Below are 18,460 nucleotides of genomic sequence, written 5' to 3'. Positions count from 1 at the left end.
AAGCTAATCTATTTCCCTGCATTGTGTGGAGGCTTCACTCTGTGGACAGAAAACAGGTTCCATAAGACGGGAAAGGCCATAGGTGGCCTGGAGTGAATTCTGTGCATCTTGACTTAAAATTGATGTTACCACGAGAAATACACTCAGTCAAACGTTACCCTTTAGTGGTGGTGTGAGAGGGAGCGGCGTGGAAGCGAGTGTCTCCACCTCACTGGTGCTGAGCTGGAATGGGCTCGTGGCCGACCCTCCAGCAGGTTAGTAGAGGCTGTGCACCCCGCGGGAGGAGATTGCCCCCCTTTTTCCAGTGGAGCAGCTGGTGGATCTGAACCACGATTGAGGGTCACGCTTTCAGATTAGTAGTGCAGCACCTTGTGGACTGCGTCACCAAAGCAAGTGGGTGTTTATTCTCCTAGACTCCATTCCAGCCATTGAGGGGAAGTGCTCCCTAATGGGTCCCCCAATGTCTCTCCACACTCCACCCACCCACCCTGGTGACTAGAGAGTCAGGGACTGAGTGGTTGTGTATACACACACATTCTCTCTCTCTCTGTCTGTCTCTCTCTCTCTCTTTCTCACTCTGCTCTCTCCTGAGGCCCAAGTGCCACTGCATGCACACGCATGCACACACACACACACATACACTCACATACACATATTAAGGCCCAAGTACCACTGTCCCCCTCTTGGAGTCAGTCGGAGCATTTTTGTTTTCAGAAAGCGTATCCCCAGCCAGCGTGATTTACGTGATTTACGCTGTTGTGGGGGCGCTCCGGCGCCCGTGGCCTCTGACCTTTGCTCCCAGAGCGCTGCCGGGTGGCGGTGGGCTGGGGGGGGGGGGCTGCTGGGACAAGTGCTGACTCCGCTGTGCACTTCCGGGCCCAGGTTTCCAAGTTTTGTAAACACGCAGAGCCACTTCCCAGTCGTGGACCCAGGAATGTCTGCTGCTGGCTGCACCGATCAGCCTTTATCCAGGCATTATTTTCACTTGCAATAAAGGATGAGCTGCTCCCGAGGGCTCACGGCCAGAACGGCCAGATGCTGCCCAGCTGGCACGCGGCCTGCCTCCTCCAGCCCAGCTTCCCAGTCCAGAGCGAGCAGGGCGGCCAACTTGAGTCCTTTAGAAACAGAGGTGGGAAGGACCCCCTGTGTGCCACCCCCAAGCACATGCATGCAAGTGTTTGCACGGGGCCTGTGGGACACAGAGCGGTGCCAGGCAGAAGGCCACCGCCGTGAGGGACGAGGACACAGAATGGAGGGATGAGAAGCGAGTCGTCCTGTGCAGCCTTGATCTCCACGAGGGGGATTAATCATATGAGCTGGTAAGGCCGTTAATTGCTGCGCAGGGGGGCCCCCCCTCTCATTGTTTGTCTCTGAATCAGCCACCCACACCAGGTGTCTCAGATAATAGACTGGGAACTCGCCGCGCGGGGGATTTCCTGTCTGCAGATGTGTGCCGATTACCGTGCTGAGTGAAGGCAGCCAGCCCGCGCCGGGGCTCCGCTTCGCCAGCCCCCCGCGAGTTAACTAGTTGTGGCCTGAAGCCCAGCTGCCCGCGGAGCGAGCGTGCCAAGGAGATGGTGCATCTGAGCAGATGCCACCTCCTCGTGTTAAAGCTTCTGAGCCAGGGCTGGGCTTTGCTTAAGATTCTTTTCGTCCAGGATGGGCCCAGTGGGAGCAGGAGTGGTCACGTGGCCTCTGCATCCCAGCCTCTCTGGATAATTCTCCGTCCATCCCTGTGGATAAGGGTGAAGGCTCTCCTGTCTTCGTCTCTGGACTCCGTGACCCTTGAGGGGCCTGACCACGACATGTGGAGGAGGACAGCTCTTTATCCTGGAGTCCTGTCCCTCCCATCATGCACTGCTGCTGTTCCCACAGCCAGATGAGGCTGTTGGCGCCCAGGGGATACTGTGCGAGGAGGGCAGCCTGGACCACTTCCTTCCCTTGCCTCTCTGCCTCTACTCGCCTCCTCTCACCCACATCCCCGGGGCAGCCGTGGCTCACTCGTGGCTCTGCTGGACCCAGACACATCACCGTGGAATCCCTCACTGGGGTGCATGTCACGTCCAGGAACAGAAGAGGGGTGCTCTGCAGACCCAGCCTGCACTGGGGTGACTTCTCTGCTCGTGTTCTCTGGGGCTGCATCCTGGCCGCAACTGCAGGAAATGCGTGTTCACCCCTACTCTTCTGAGGTCTTACACTGCCCGCTGTGATGGCGTTACTGGCCCTCGTGTGGGGGACAGCTCGTGGGTGCCTGCCCCGCGCTGCCCCTTCGCGGCTCTCGGGAGGGAACATGGTCACCTCTTGCCAGGGTGCCCTCCACTCTCAGACCTGAGCTACAAGAACCTCCTTGGTAGTCCAGAGCTTTTTATTTCTTTTTTTAAAAATTTTATTTTATTTTATTTCATTATTTTTTGTGTGTACCGTCGAATCAGATCTGACTGATACAGGAGTAGATTGTTCTTCCTTCTCCAGCAGAGCATCTGGTGGATTCGAACCGTGTACCTCTGAGATTGCAATGCAGCTTCTTGCCACTAGGCCACCAGAGCTCGCTCATAGCTTTTTATTTCTATGCAAGTGCCAAGAGGGTAATTATCGAGGTCAGGAGAGGCCCACGTCGATGAGCAGGGTTCTGCAGGGGAGGAGCGCGCGCGTGTGTGTGTGTATGTGTGTGTGTTCTTGCAAACATGTTCTGAACCCTGTGCCCACAACCCACACAGAGCCCCACACCATGCACCCCACGCCCCACCAGCACCCCACACTCCCGATATGGCGCTTGACACCAGCTTTAACCTCACCCCATTTCCCTGCCTGTTACCCCACCCCAAGGACAGTGAGGCCGGCTCACTCACTGCCCACTGGGGTCTCCTGCCCTCCCACGGGATGGTCCATTGCAGCTTCTCAGCACCGATGGCCTGTGTAGCTGGGGGAGAGGCTACATGCTAGGGTGCCCCCAGATCCAGACCGTGACCACTGGCCGACCTGCCAGCCAGCCCCACCCACCTGGCATCTGGCTGGGTCTTTCTCCCGGCTCCTCCACGTGTCTATCCTGGGTCAGAACGTAGTGGAAACCAAATGAAGAAAGTGTGAGTGGATAGGGAAGGCCCGGAGGCCTGAGGGTGAGGCCTGGGGGCAGGAGGTGAGCTGGCCTCTGTCAGGAGACACGGCAGAGCACGTGGAGCCTCTGTCTAACGAGCTTCTAGCTCATTCCTTCACCCTCTTGCTGTTCAGCCCGGATCTTAGCCCCTGGTTGACCCTGTCACCCTCCTGCTGGCTCTGGAACCTTGCTCGTTACATGCATTGTCCATCATGTGCTTGAGGCAGCCATGAAATCGGAGGGAGCGCCGGCGTCCCGGAGCCGGTGGGCGGGGGCCGGGTGGGAACTCGGCCTCTGCCGGGGACGGGGGGCAGTCACCCAGGTGGCACTCGGCCTGCAGCCTTCTTGGGCCCCTCCTGGGAGGCTGATGGGCTGGCGAGCATGGTGGCCACACGCCCCCCTGCCGGGACAGCAGCTGGTGACTCCGTCTGATCAGAGGAGGGCCAGCCGCCCAGCTGTGCCGGGAGCCCGAGTGGAACGGAGCTCCTGTCATTGCACTAGGCCTGGGCATCCCAGAAGGTTGGAGCGTGGAGGGAATGGGGCTGTGCTGGCTCCGGGGAACCTGGAAACAGGAGGGACACCAAGGTCACCCGACCCCTTTGATGGGGCCTGCCCAAGTTGCAGAGAGGAACTCTGCGTCGGACACACAGCAGTGACCAGTGCGTGCTAGTGTCACCACTGTCTGCAGGAGATGGGACAGAGGAATATAGCCATAGCAGTGACCATGACCCGTAGAAGAGGAAAGGCAGGAACAGATGATTCACACGCAAGGAAATAACAGTGATTAACACACAGCCCCTGGCAGCTCTGGTGGCGTTGGGCTGACAGCTCAAAGGCAGGCGATTTCAAGTCCTCCAGGTGCTTTGTGGGAGAAGGGTGGGCTTTCCCCTCCCTCCGAGAACCCACGGGAGGGTCAGCTAGGAGTTGGTTCCGAGTCGCCAGCAGACAACAACAACAGCGCACGGCTTCAGGCTGCCCCGTCTCCGCCGCCATCAGTGTACATACTGCAGCATCAAGCGAGGCCTCTGACTTGGCCCTGCCCGGGAAACATCACCTGCGGGTGTGAGGAGAGCACCTCACCTGTCTGAGCCACCATCTCCCTTCTAAGGACCTGTCCCACGGGAGCAAACCAGGTCACCCTAGTGTGTGGCAGAGTCTCCCCTGCCCCTGGCATGGAAACAGCAGCATTTGCCAAACTGGACCGTAGGTGCTGGTCAGCAGGGACCTTGGAACTGTGGACGGGGAGGACATGACGTACGGCGCTGGCGTTGACCATACGCTGTGCTTTTACCTTTATATCTGCATCCTAGAGGTTTTTTCACGACAAGGGAAATGATTCAAGTGCGTCTGCTTTTCTTTGCTCCTGACCTGGGCTGGCCATCAGCTCACTCGCACCTTCTCTGGCTTCCTGCATGGCTGCAGGGTCACACGCGCTCCGACTGGGTCCCCACACCAGTGCAGGAGGAAACGGACCATTAGTGCATGTCCAAGGTCACTGAGTCTCACATCAACCAGAACTTTTGTCTGCACACTTCTGTCCTAGTGGCCACTTGGGGGATTGTTCCTGGTCCTTGCTCAGTGAGGCCTGTGACAGGCCCAAGTGCCATCTGGCAGGTCCCTCCCACCACTCCACTCAGGGGCCCCCAACTCTTGTCAGTGCCGTGTGTCTGGCCGTCATAGGCTCTTTATCCAGGTCACTCCAGAAATGTGTCAGGCATCTCTTGCACGTCTGGTGCTCTTGCTGCATTTTCGCCCCTCCCTGCTTCCCATCCCACCACTGGTGCGTTTCTTGGTATCACTGCGTTTGTTCCCATGCTCACACGTACTTTCCATATTTATCTACAGAGCACCCAGCTTCTGTGCACTGGAAGCTTCCGTGTGTGAGGGGGCTGTGTGTTGGCTATCCGCTCGGCTGTACTGACACACCCGCAGCACCCCCAGGTCCACAGCTGCCCCAAAAGGGGTGCTCACCACCTCTGACGGGCGAGGCAGGGAGGAGTGCAGCTTCTGGTCCCAGCCAAGCAGGGAAATCTCCGCCGTAGGCTCTGTTCACTGCCTCATGGTTTGTGCTGAGATACTGAGTGGTGGGTGACAGAGGTTGGAGGGCCTGGCCACATCCCAGCACTGGGACCTGTGGAGAGAATTCGCTGCCTGGAGGGAGCCCCAGCCCACCAACCAGACACCCCCCACTGGGTTCTTGCAATCCAGAACCTTCCCTGTGTTCTTCCTAGGGACTCCAGCTGTCCTGGGGTCTAGATGCCCAGTCGACCTTATCAGGATAAGTCACTGACCTAGGTGGCACGTCCCAGTCCATTTTTGCTTGGCTAGACTCATGCCCCTTTAGTGCCCAATGCCAGCTTGGGCAACAAAGCACAGCACTGGCCACAAGTGGAGGCCCCTGTAAACGTGTCCACGGCGGGCTTCGGAAAAAGCCTGGGTTTATCTTGTTTGGTCTGACTGGCTGTCGGTGCCGCCCAAGCCCCGTGGGTGAGTCGTGGACTGAGACCGGCCTCCCCACAGCGTGAGAAGCCTGGCTGAGGCAGCGTCTCTGTTTAGACTCCCAGCTCTGGGAGAACAGCTGGCGACTTAGAGTTTCACCCTTTCAGAGGGGCTCTGATGTCCCCGCTCTCATAGCGGAGGAGCGAGTGTGGGCTGGCCGCGCGCTCACCCATCCTGTCTCTGGCTGCCTGAACTGCAGGGTATGCCTTTGAAACTAGATCACCTCCCCATCAGAAGTCCTAGAGCCCAAGGGACGTTGTCCCAGCTGGCCGGGTGAGGCCATGCACCCCATGTTCACCTGCCTTTGGGGGAACAAGGGAATCTCTGGGAGCAGCTGGGACTGAGGAGGGCCACCTCCCTCGGTACCCCTCCATATCCAGAGAGGAAGAGCCGTGCCAACGCCCCTGGGGAGCAGCCATCCGTGCCGCACCCCTCCTTGGCCTCTGCACCTGGACACAAGGGGTGCTGAGCCTGGACCGTGATCTGCAATCTTGATATTTGGTCATCTTTGTGTTTAAACCTTTTTCTGTGTCTCTCTCTAGGAAATTCGTGTTTTTAAAAAAGAAAAAAAAAATCCTTTACACTTTAATTTGACATCATAGAGCTTTGTTTTCTCAGAATGACACGGAAGAGCTTTTTGTACCTTGATTCGTGTTTAGAATATTATCATCCGAGGATGTGCAGCCAAGATTCTGGCTCTTAGGGCCACTTGGAAAATTATTTTTCTGTGTGTTTGTCACCGACTTCTATACATTTAGGTTTATTTCTTTTAGGTTGTTTACTTTAAACATTATTTCTCCCTCCCCTTTCTAATCTGATTTTCCTTTTTGAGAACGTAAACCATTTTATGAAAACATTGTCTGCAAAGTTGTGTAAACAAGATGTGTTTCGAGCAGTCTGGCTCCCATCTCTGTCCTCTCTCCTGCCTCCCTCCCCTCCTGTCAATCACTTTGCTTATTAGTCTTGGTTTTTCTTTTCATTGATGCTTTTAAATCTGGGTATATGCGTGCATTGTGTATGTATGTACACGTGGGTGCATGCATGCGTACATGTGTGTGTTGTTATGTGCCGTCGAGTCAACTCCAACTCATACCGAACCTGTATACAACAACCCTAAACCCTGCTCTATCCCGAGCCAGCCTTACTGTCTCTGACACATCCACCATCATTATCCCAGTCACTGAGTCAATCCATCTCATCGAGGGTCTTCTTCTCTTGCACTGTCCCTCCAGCCTCCCAAGCATGATGTCCCTCACCAAGGACTGGTCCCACCTTGCAACATGCCCAGAGTATGTCAGACGGAGCCTCAGAATCCTTGCTTCCAAGGAGCAGCCTGGTTTCACCCTCCTTCCAGGATAGACCTGTTAGTTCTCTTGGCAGGCCATGGTATGATCAAAACTCACTTCCAACACCACAACTCAGAGGCATTGATTCTTCTTCTGTCGTCATTACTCATTGTCCAGCTCTCTGATGCATAACAAGTAATTTCAAAGACCATAGTCTGGATAGGGCACACCTTAATCTCTAGACTGACATCATTGCTCTTCAGTATTCTGGAGAGGTTCCTGACAGCAGATTTTTCCCAGTGCAGTTTGTCTCTTGATTTCCTGGCTGCTGGTGCTGAGAGTGTTGATTGTGGAGCCAAGCAAGCTCAAGCTATTAACAGTCTCAGTCTCTTCACCGTCTATCATGACGTAGAAGACAGACCCAGTGGTGAGAACTTCTGTTTTCTTGATGTTGAGCTTCAATCCATATTGTAGGCGTCAGGCCTTGACCTTCTGTAGGTACACACATGTGTGTAGGTATGTGTACATGTGTGTGCATGTGTGTGTGGTTGTTGACACGTACCTGTTTTGCTGTGAATGTGGGTGTGCACGTGTGTGTGTTCTTGCATGTATATACATGCATTGGTGCATATGTGTATTATGTAGCTGTGTGTATGTGCATTGATGTAGGTGTGTACTTAGAAGACGAGGCCAGGAGGCAGCCAGGTGAGGCACCCAGGTGTGCTCACCTCCACGTGCAACAGGTCTGGGTATCACTCAGTGTGGCCCCTCCCCCATTTGGCCTTTGCTCTGGAATCTCACATTGTAGGCTGGCTGGGCCCAAACCACCAACCCTGAATTGCTTCCCTGATGTTCATGGTCTCCCTCTCAGCCTCTGTCCTGTGGAGAGAGATGAGCTGTCTGGGAACTTGGCCTCCAGCAACCCCTCTGCACCCTTCTCCATAACTATTTTTGTGGGTGTTCATCTCAGGCCCACAAGTGCCCCTCAGACTGGTTATCCCTCAACTTGCACTGAATCTCAGGGATGTTTAAGCCGAGCCAAGGAGTAAGGGCTGGGGAACATGGGGGTTTAAGTCTAATGATTACAGCACCCGCGTCCTTCCTCTCACTTTCCTTCAGGTCGAGTTCCAGAAACCCGGAGTCTGAACTTGGAGAAGGCCGGAGTCAAGGTCAACCCTGAGAGTCAGAAGATCCTGGTGGACGCCAAGGAAGCCACCTCCGTGCCTCACATCTATGCCATTGGAGACGTGGCAGAGGTAGGGACCAGGTGCAGGTGTGTGTGACTGACACACCTCTCAGTCATGGCCACTCCTTGACTTCCAGGAGCTTCTAGAACTTGCTCTGTGCTCTCAAAGGTAGCTGCTCTGTATATCACAGCTTGATAACTGAGTGAGACCATGCAGTGAGTAGACTCTACTGCCCAGAGTAATCCGGAGGTCTAGCGTCCTGGACGTGGACCCGCAGGGACAGTGAGTGTCCCACTAACAGCCAGTAGGCCAGCAGCAGGGACTCACTCCCTTGGGTCTATTTCCTTGCCTCAGTTTACCCCTCTGAACTGTGGGCATCAAGGAGCAGAGCGTAGACATAGGACATAATTACTAGGGTGTGGGGTAAGGGGGCCTCCACGTGGGGGAGAAATGGAGCCTCTGCAGCACACACATGAGGACGCGGCCCCCTCCTCCCCACCAGCACGTGACTGTGGCTGCATTTCTGCTGCTGACTCCCCAGCCCCAGAGGCAGAGGCCTGAATACACGGTGAGAGTGTGACAAATACACTTCAGAGCTCACCCATCAGTCAGCACCTCCTCCATTCCAAGAGAGGGTGGGCTGGTTGATCGGGAAGCCACTCAGGCCCCCGTCCTTCAGGAGCAGTTAGCCTGGTCTGGATGGAGGGTGGTGGGGAGCCTCTGGCATGGCTGAGGGGGCCCAGTGTCATGGTGAGCATTCATCTGTCACGACTCTGGTTGGATACCAGGCATCAAGGGCACAGAACCGAGAGGTCCACGTGAGTAACATTCTAGGGGGCGGGGTGCAGATGGCAAGGAGGTAAATAGTTTTCAGATGCTTGCCGTGGTGGTCAGGGGACCGACCGATGATGAGGCAGCCGTTTTGGGAAATGCCCAGGGAGCCTGGGGGAGAATGGGGCTAGTGTGGGAAGAGCAGCCCCAGGGCCTCCTCAGAGCTGTGCTGGGCACTGGCCACAGTTATGTGCCCCCCCCCCCCGCCCCATCGGCTGAAGTGTGCACCTGTCCTCGTCCTGCTTGTTCCAGGCTGTGGGCTCAGGAGTGTGGCACGCACCTGGACTTAGACTCACACTTGGGGTAGTGTGAAGCTGGCCCTTCCTTTTTGTTCTTAAGGCCAAGCCTGCCTGTCTGACAGTTGCTCCCCAAAACGGTGCCCAGTCGGTCACCTCCCAGAGCCCTGCTGTTGGGAGGGATTGTCCCCAGGCATGAGCCAACCTGCTATGTCCTTCCTCACTCCCAAGTCCAGCAAAGCCTCCTATGAAGCTTGACTTGGGATAGAATACCTGGAGGTGGAGACAGCTGCAGATGTAGGCAATCCAAGGGTCACCCTTCTGATAGAGGTTCTGCAGGTGCCCCAAGCCAAGACAGGGATGTGTGTGTGTGTGTGTGTGTATTTGTGTATACACGTATGTGTCCTGGTGCCTCTTCTGAGCTGTGTCACTTAGAACCTTCTCGGTCAGCCACAGTGGTTTGTGTGGGAGGAGTTGGAGGACCCCACGAGGCCTGGCTGCCTGGCAGGCCAAGCCACGGGGACATTCTCACTGCTGACTTCTATGTGTGTTGTGTGTATGTGCCACCCAGAAGTACCCGCAGTGTTCCCAGAAGACAAGTGCCTGTGTGTCCTATCCATGCCTGTCTGCGAACCAGTGGAAATGTGGACCCACGTGCCCCTGGCCTCCAGCAGGGAGGACCTCAGCTGACTGCACCCTTGGGCCCCTCCCAGACTCCAGGGCTCGTAGTGATGAGGGGAGATACACAGTTCATGCAGACTGTCATCTGTTTGGGAAAACTGGAAGCCTCCCTGTTGGAAAGACCATTCTGGGCGGTCAGAAGAGTTACCGGCCTGCTGCTGCAGCGGCCACTGGGCAGAGCCTGGGGCGGGCGGGGGTGGGATTGTCTATGGCGGGTCTGCAGCGCCGAGCGGGCCTGTTTCCGCACTGAGTCAGGCCCGATGGAATGCACCGGCCGCCTGCGCGGCTTTATCTCCTCTGATCTCCATTCATTTCTGGAATGCCAAACTGCATCCGCGTTTCCTGCTGCCGCGGTGATTGGCAGCCGGCCCCAGGCAGACGCGTGCAGGAAACCAGTGGCAGTGCCACCTCCTGTTCTCCGAACGGGACGCATCCGGGACAAGCTGAGCGGGGGGGGGGGGTGTCTTCAGCAGAGTCACGCCCTCATCTGGGACCAGTCGTGGGCTGCTGTGTGTGGGGATCACCCGGGATGTTCCTGGGCCACTTCAATGTCAGCCGGTTCCTGGGCCAGTTCAATATGCTGGGTGGTGGCAGCCAGGGTGAACCCTGATTGATAGTGTCCCCACAAACAGCAGAGTGGAGTGCCCTGTATTCTACGACATTTCCATCTTAGGCATGGATTAGACCTTCAGCATGTGTGGCATTTTCACGGACTGATTGTCAGAAGATCCTTGGGTTTTCCTAGTGTGTCTTATCCTTGATGGGAATCGCAGACAGGCCTCAGTGGACAGACAGGTGTGAACTAAGCCTGGGGTGTCCCGCAGGAAAGGCGAGAAATCCACTACATCTCCTGCAGCGTCCACTGGAGGGAGCAGGGTCCCACGAGCTGTGTGCTGGGCACGGCTCTCCATGATCACCCAGGAAAGGAAAGACCGGATTCAGAGAGAAGCTATAACGAGGGTGGCAGGGACCAGGGTCGTCAGCAGACCACCTCTCTTCACAGAGGCAGATAGTAACGTTGTGTTGTGTGTAACCATAGTTGTCACCTTAGGACAGCTAGAGGGGAGTAAAGAGAGCTCAGAGAGATCCACTGAGGACCTGCACGAGGTCCCCCACATTCTCCCTGCTGGAAAATGCACCTAAAGTTCTGCAAGTGTTAACCTCCGTGGGGCTCCACAGAATACCACGCTTGGGTTACCTGAGAGGGACGCCCTCACTAGGCTTTGGGTGGTGATGCAGGGGGTCCTGCCGACTCCCTCTCCCCTGTTGACACACCTGTGTGTGTTCCTCCCTGCAGGGGCGGCCTGAGCTCACGCCCCCGGCGATCATGGCAGGAAGGCTCTTAGCCCAGCGCCTCTTTGGCCAGTCCTCAGCCCTGATGGATTACGACAACGTGAGTGGTTGCTTCTCCCAGAGTGCACTGGGGCCAGGCTGGGAAAGGCTCGCAGTGTCTCTGGGGCTCAGGAGGTGTGCGTGTACGCGCGCGTGTGCGTATATGCACCCTCTGTACGTATGCAGATGTATATGCATATGCATGTACTTGTGTGTATCTTTGTGCATACACGCAGGCACTGACATACACAGATACATGCATGTTTGCTGTGTGTATAGCTCTGCATGTATGTGCACACCCAGGCAGACAGGTGTGTATTCCTTGTGCATGTGTGTGTCTATGTGCACTCGTGCATTGATGTGCCTGTGTATATGTGTGTGCAGGTGTATATTTGTGTGTATTTGTGCTTGTGCATTTCATGGTTTATGTGTGTGTATATGTGTGGAGTGTAGCAGATGCATGTGTGTACGTGTATATATGGGTGTGCACACATGTGCAGGTGCACACAGAAGGTCGCAGCTGTATGTGTGTGCATGTGTATACGTGGGTGTGCACACATGGATGTGTGTGTGGAGGGGAGCAGGTCTGTGTGTGCATGTGTATACGTGGGTGTGCACACATGGACGTGTGTGGAGAGGAGCAGCTACGTGTGTGTGAATGGGAGCAGGTCTGTATGTGCGTGTGTGTATGTGGCTGTGCAGACACACACGTGTGTGTGCATGGAGGGCAGCTCGGTGGCCATCACCCGGGGTTGGGTGAGTGCAGTGAGTCCAGGAGCCTGCAGGCAGCCAGGCAACAGCATGTGGGGTCCTCGGCTGCACCTCCTTCTCTTTGCATTGTTGGGTGTGGGCTTCAGATGAGGGGTAACTTCATCTGAAGAGGAAGAGATGCGTTCAAAGGGGACCTGCCTTCCAGGTTCCCACAACGGTCTTCACCCCGCTGGAGTACGGCTGCGTAGGGCTGTCGGAAGAGGAGGCTGTGGCTCGGCACGGACAGGAGCACATTGAGGTGAGGCCATTCCCAGGAGCCGGCCTGCCGGTGACTCCTGTGCTGGGCCCAAGCCCCATCAGAGGCTTCTTCCTGATGGGGGCCCAGCCGGCAGGCATAGCAGTGTCCTCGCTTCCAGCCTGAGGCTCGCTGGGCCAGCAGCCGGCAGGCCTGGGGTGGAAGCCCAGAGCAGGGCTGGGTGTGGCAGGCATGGATGCTGGGGACCTGGGAGAGTGAATGAGGGACATCCTCAGCTCTTGGAAGGCTGTGGGGTGTCCTCCACTTTGTGTTGAGGTGATGCCACTCTGCCTTCCACACTGCAGGTGAGCCCAGTACCACTGAGGTCTCTGCTATAGGAGGCCCCCTGCTCCCTCCCCCGGTGAGGTCACAGGGCGGTGGCCTACTTGGCCGTGTCCTAACATGCCAACCTGAATTTCTCGCTGAATGCCCAGAGAGCAGGTTCCCTCAGTGGCCCTGACTCTCACAGGGGCTCAGTGAGGTGTCGCTTTACTTTGCTTCTCTTTATTTTCCACCACCCTCTGATCCTGGGGTACCCTCCCAGCCCCCTCTTGCCCTCCTCTCGGCTGAGCTAATGTATCAGGCCCAGCATGGCCTGTCCCTGAGCACCCCTGCCTTCCTCCTTCCCCCCACCGCCCAGCATGATCTCCTACCAGTTTCTGGTCCCCACGACTCTGCCAGTCCTTTCAGAGCCCAGCAGCCCAGGTCTGGCCAGAGTGACCCCGCTCTGCTTCTTTTTGACAAGGCCATTCCACACGGTCTCTCGGTGACCCGCAGCGGTGCTGGAAGGCTCCCGAGACTCTGGGTGCTACGGTTTCCTCCCAGGCTTGCTCGGGAGACCAGGCACCACCCAGCCACTGTGGGGGGCACGGTGTCTGGTGCTGCTTGGGGGAGAGTCACTGGCTCCAGGGACAGCCCCTTTTCCACGCACCCCACTCTCCTCCGTCAGTGGGACGTGGCTGACAGGCCGGCCTCCCTCACAGTGCTGTATTTGCTATTTTTGTTTGATTCATCACAAGTGCACGGAGACATATGTTCGTGGCATTTATAATGTTGTTTTATGTTTCACGACGTCGAATGGCCAAACGCCCGGTGTTTGTTTTGTTTGCCCCGATCCTGTTTTGGTTAGAACAATATTCTCTGCAGCGCAATTAATTAATAATGGCTGTGTCGCACATGTGCGGGCCCTGCTCATTTTTTACCCTGTCGCAGCCCCTAGGATGCTGTCGAGTCCTTGGCGGGTGCTGAAAGCCCTTATCCAACCGCACCAGTGTGGGCCGGCCGCCTCACTCCAGTGAGGGCCCAAACCAGAGCGGGGGCTGCCCCAGGGAGGCTGAGTGACTGCCCCCCACACAGCGTACTCCCTGCTCCACCAGGGTGGGCAGGGGTGTCCCACTCCCTGCATCCTGCTGACCACGGGCCCAGCTGCCTGCCCTGTGAATGTCAGGCTGCTGTGTGTGCTTTAGGCTGGCGCCCCTGATGGCCTGCATTGAACCTTGGGCAGTGCAGGGCCTGGCCCGAGTCGGGGGCTCTGTGGTTAGCCTGGCACTCACCTGGTTGCTGCTGGAATCCACAGGGGTCTCTGAGCCTGGCGTCCACCCCTCAGAGACCTCCCCAGAAGAGGCACACACGCGTGGCCAGCCGCAGGAGGCCTGCATGTGACAAAGCAAGATGCCTGCAACTGGAGCCGAAGCTCGCTCTACCCACGGGCTGCAAGCCCACCTCTTACCTGTCACCTGCCCAGCCATCTGCTGGGAAAATGACCCGCAGGCCGTTTTGTGTCTCATCCAGGTTTATCACGCGTATTATAAACCGCTGGAGTTCACAGTGGCTGAGCGGGATGCGTCCCAGTGTTACATAAAGGTGAGTGACAGGGACAGGGGCGTGCCTGGGAAGTAAGGGGAGGAGAGAGGGAATGGGGTGGATGCCAAGGGGTGGGAGCCTCATGCACCCCCCCCCAGGACCTCTTCCCATGGAGCTGAGCAGTATGGCTGTCCCAGGGTGGGTTCTAGCTCCCTATCCTGGCATCTCAGCACCACCTCCATCACCTCAGTGTCTGAGTGTCAGTGTTCCTGCGGGGTGGGGGCAGGGTGCACCCTGGGGGCCACCCCTCCATCCGCAGAGGGGAAGGCTGACCGTATGGCTTTCAGATGGTGTGTCTGCGGAAGCCCCCACAAGTGCTGTTGGGTCTGCATTTCCTCGGCCCCAATGCAGGCGAAGTCACTCAAGGATTTGCTCTGGGGATCAAGTAAGTCCTAAGGAATGTCCCTGTCACGCTGTGCACGGAGTGTCCCTGCTGGATGCTGGTGGCACTGCAGGCGGAACTCCTCTGTTAGTGGGGCGATTCTGTTAATGTTTGTCTAATATTTATTGATGTTGCATTTTTCATTTCTGTTGTGTTTATGTAATATTTTCTTGATGTTGTGCACAATTTTGTGCTGTTACATTTATGTTTTGTGCTGTTACATTTATGTTGCATTGTGCATGTTTTATGATGTTACCCTTGTGTAGAATTTAAGTATGTAGCTCTCTGTATGTCTGTGTGCTGTTTGTCTTATTTATGTAGCATTGTGCATGGTTACGTGATGCTGTGTTTACATAGCATTGTGCGTGTTTATTTACTGTTGCGTTTGGGTTGCATTTACATAGCATTGTGTACAACTGCAGCAGTTTCTCCAGGCCTTTACCTATACCCACCAGATTCACTGTCCCTAAGGCAGTGTTTGTCCCTAGCTAGAAGCTGTTGAGCCAGAGCTGCACACTGTCCCTCTGTGACTGGCCACTGCAGACGGAGGATTAGGCTCAGGTCCCCACAGCATCTTTCTAGAATTTATTATCTTCTTTTCATGTGACTTGCACATTCAGAACCTCCCCTTTTTTGTTGTTGTTGATGGGGGGTTTTTTATTCTTTTTTTGTTTTATTTGTTTAGATCCTCGCTTTTAAAAATTAGGTTATTTGGGAGCTCTGGTGGCCTAGTGGCAAGAAGCTGCACTGCAATCCCAGAGGTGCACAGTTCAAATCCACCAGATGCTCTGCTGGAAAAGGATGGACAATTTCCTCCTGTACCAGTCAGATCTGATTTGACAGTACATGCCCAAAACAATAATTAAAAAAAAAATAGGTTATTTGCCTCATTATTGTTGATTTACAAGAGCTCTTTGCATATTGAGGGAATCAGCCAGTCCCAGCTTGGCTCCTATGTGGTGCTGCTCTTTGTTCACTTCTCAGTTGTTGTTGTTGTTATGTGCCATCAAGTTGCTTACAACTCATAGCTACTCTATGTACAACAGCTCTGAACCCTGCTCTATCTTGAGCCAACCTCATTGTCTCTGACACACCTACCCCCATTACCCCAGTCACTGAGTCAATCCATCTCATCCAGGGTCTTCCTCTCCTGCGCTGTCCCTCCACTCTTCCAAGCATGCTGTCCCTCTCCAGGGACTGGTCCCTCCTTACAACATGTCCAGAGTATGTCAGATGGAGCTTCAAAATCCTTGCCTCTCCAGAGCAGCCTGGCTTCACCCTCTCCAGGATGAACCTATTTGTTCTCCTAGCAGTCCATGGTATATTCAATACTCTTCTCCAGCACCACAGCTCAAAGGCATCAGTTCCTCTATTGTCTCTAGTCATTGTTCAGCTTTCTGATGCATACACATAATTGCAAAGACCATGGCTGCATCAGGCTCACCTTAGTCTCCAGACTAACATCATTACAAAGCATTTTTTTACCTCTGGCCAAGTAGAAGAGGGGGCATTTTATAGACTAGGAAGGGCACAGAAATCGGAGGTGGGCGGAAGGAGCAGATGCTTCCACTCTGAAAGGCTGTCAATATGAAAATCCAAAGTCTCTGTAAATTTTCATTGAAATTAATAATAAATTTAAAAAAAAAGGCTGTCAGGGCCTAAGGGTTCAGACCAGATTCTCCCAAGAACACCAAACCCCACCCATGGGCGGCCTGGCCTCTTCAATGGGATCCTTCCTCTTGTAGTTCCTACCAAGTGGCCTTGGGTCCATCATGACAGGGAAGTGAATATCCCAGACTCCTGCAGGCCTCCTTGTTCTTCATGTATGGAATGGAGTCGGATGTTGGGGAATCAGATTCTTCCTAAGCAAGGACCACACAGGACAGCATGGAGGGCTGGGTCCAGGAACCAGGACCCCAGATGGGCTCATGTCCTTAGAGCACATGTCTGAAATCCCAGATCATAGGGATGCCCATCAAAGAGTGACCTCTGCACAGAATGGCCACTGGAAGGGAGCCTAGGAGTCCAGTGTGCGCTCTGCGCTCTGCCTAGGATCCTGCCCAGGATCTGGCTGTAGAAGCTAAGGGCGACTTCTGGGACCCTCAGGGGCACTTCCCACAGGCTGTCCCTGTTCATAACCTGGCAGGCGGATGCATTTGCTGGCACCAGTGCACAGTCTCTGGAAAGGCAGGCCTTTGTTACAATGCAACTGCCAAAGGCTGATTGCCTCAATATGCAAAGAGCTCTTGTCAATCAACAACAATAATAATGAGGCAGACAACCCAAAGGAGAAAGGGAAGATCTGAATGTGCAAGCCACATGAAAAAAAGATAAAAATAAATTTGAGAAAGCCACGGTACCTCATTCAGACTTCTGAAATGTAACTGGAACACCACGAAACCATTTCAGTAGTGGGAATTAGAAGAGTTGACCTGTCTAGTGGTGGTGAATTCAGGGGAGCCACAGAGGGCTGGACGGAGCCATCAGGAGGAGGATGAAGGCTCAAAGCCCTCTTTGTTCCTGTGTGCAGATGCATCCTTTGTTCACACTGGAGATTTGTCCACTAGATCTTCCAGCACACACCTTCCAAGACAGATGAGGAACTGTGTGTTACAGTCTTGTCTCTAATGGCTAAAAAAGGGTATCTGTTAGCATCTGTGTCCTGCTAGGGCCGGGTACACCCAGCTGGGAAGTTCCTTGAGAAGCATTTGTGGGTGGTTACTGTGGATGTGCTTGGTGGGAAACCACTGAGATACCCACCTTTAACCCAGACCCTTTGAGCAGGCAGGCTGGGAGATGCTGACTAGAGGGGCAGCCTGGAGAACCCGGGTCACTGGGCCCTTCACAGCTTTTGCCTCACTGAGCTGGAAGCAGAAATAGGCCAGGTCTGTGCCAAATGAGAAGTTAGTACCCAGATAAGCCTTGGGCACTTGGACACAGCCTTTGTGCCTCATGTGAAAAGTACTGGGTGCTGAGAAGAGGACATTGAGCAGGGCCACGTGGTAGCCAGGCTGGGGCACTAGCTGCAGTGGGGAACAGGCTTGTTCATCACAGGCAATTCTAGGAGCAAGCCAGGCAGAAGGAGCAGCCAGGGCTGTGGGCTGGAGGGTTTGTTTCCGGTGGACTTGGAGCAGTGGGAGTGGAGGGAGGTGGGATCCCATGGCCATGGCAGGAGCTGGGCATTTACTCAGAGGGAGATAGGACCCCTCTGTCCGGTACAGCACGTGTTCCTCATGGCTGGCTGGATGGAGGAGAGCGAGGTGGATGGCAGTGGGATAGTGAAGAGACTCTGAGGCTGTGACCTCCCCAGCCCCTCATGGCCTCTGCCTTCTGGACAGTGTACCCAGCTCTCCACCCAGAGGCTGACTCCTCCCTGTGGTCTCCTCTGTCCAGGTGCGGTGCCTCCTACGCACAGGTGATGCAGACGGTCGGCATCCACCCGACCTGCGCTGAAGAGGTGGCCAAGCTGCGCATCTCCAAGCGCTCGGGCCTGGACCCCACGGTGACAGGCTGCTGAGGTTAAGCTGCCGTCCCTGCAGGGCCAGGCACACGGCCTCCAGGCCACCACACGGTGTCAAGCCTCACCGAGCCCCAGACCCAGGTACACATGAGTGAGTGTGTGTGTGTGTGTGTGTGTGTGTGTGTGTGTGTGTGTGTGTGTTTGTTTGTGTGCGTGTGAGGCTCCACGTTGAGGATGGAGCACGCGGGGCATGGTGCCCAGAGCTGCTCTCACCCAGCGTGTGGCAAGATGATACAGCTCTGCAGGTCGGTGTCACCTCCGCCCGCTGGGTGCTACCCTCCATCGGGCACCCAGGGAGCTGCAGTCAAGGCTAGGCTCTGTTGCTGGTCCCTGTCCTCGCTGCCCCTATCCAATCACAGGGTGAATGGCGGCTTCTGTTTCTCCCCTGCCCCAGAGGTGGAGGTGCTGCTCCATGCACATCACCCCTCTGCACATCTGCTTCTGGTGCAGCTTCTCAGTGGTGGGCGGAGCCTCGAGGCAGGACTGGGCTGGGGAGGAGGAAATGGCGAGTCCCGCCCTCACGCTTACAGATGGACATGTGTG

At 55.4% G+C, this 18,460-nt stretch overlaps 1 protein-coding gene across 1 annotated transcript in view; it reads left to right on the top strand.

The window, feature by feature from the left end:
* TXNRD2 (thioredoxin reductase 2) overlaps nucleotides 1-17,914 on the top strand; it is a 50,996-nt gene extending 33,082 nt beyond the window's left edge. Inside the window, exons 11-16 of the mRNA XM_006890450.1 lie at nucleotides 7,999-8,135; nucleotides 11,112-11,207; nucleotides 12,063-12,155; nucleotides 13,944-14,015; nucleotides 14,303-14,400; nucleotides 17,791-17,914. Of these exons, the coding sequence (XP_006890512.1) occupies nucleotides 7,999-8,135; nucleotides 11,112-11,207; nucleotides 12,063-12,155; nucleotides 13,944-14,015; nucleotides 14,303-14,400; nucleotides 17,791-17,914 (620 nt within the window). The remainder of the gene's footprint in view (nucleotides 1-7,998; nucleotides 8,136-11,111; nucleotides 11,208-12,062; nucleotides 12,156-13,943; nucleotides 14,016-14,302; nucleotides 14,401-17,790) is intronic.
* Nucleotides 17,915-18,460: the final 546 nt, after the last annotated feature.

This window comes from Elephantulus edwardii, unplaced genomic scaffold (genome assembly GCF_000299155.1).
Source record: "Elephantulus edwardii isolate Elephantulus edwardi_28Jun2011 unplaced genomic scaffold, EleEdw1.0 scaffold00089, whole genome shotgun sequence".
In the NCBI taxonomy this organism is placed as follows: Eukaryota; Metazoa; Chordata; class Mammalia; order Macroscelidea; family Macroscelididae; genus Elephantulus; species Elephantulus edwardii.
Note: the sequence above shows the minus strand (reverse complement) of the source record. Positions and strands in the feature narration are given on the sequence as shown.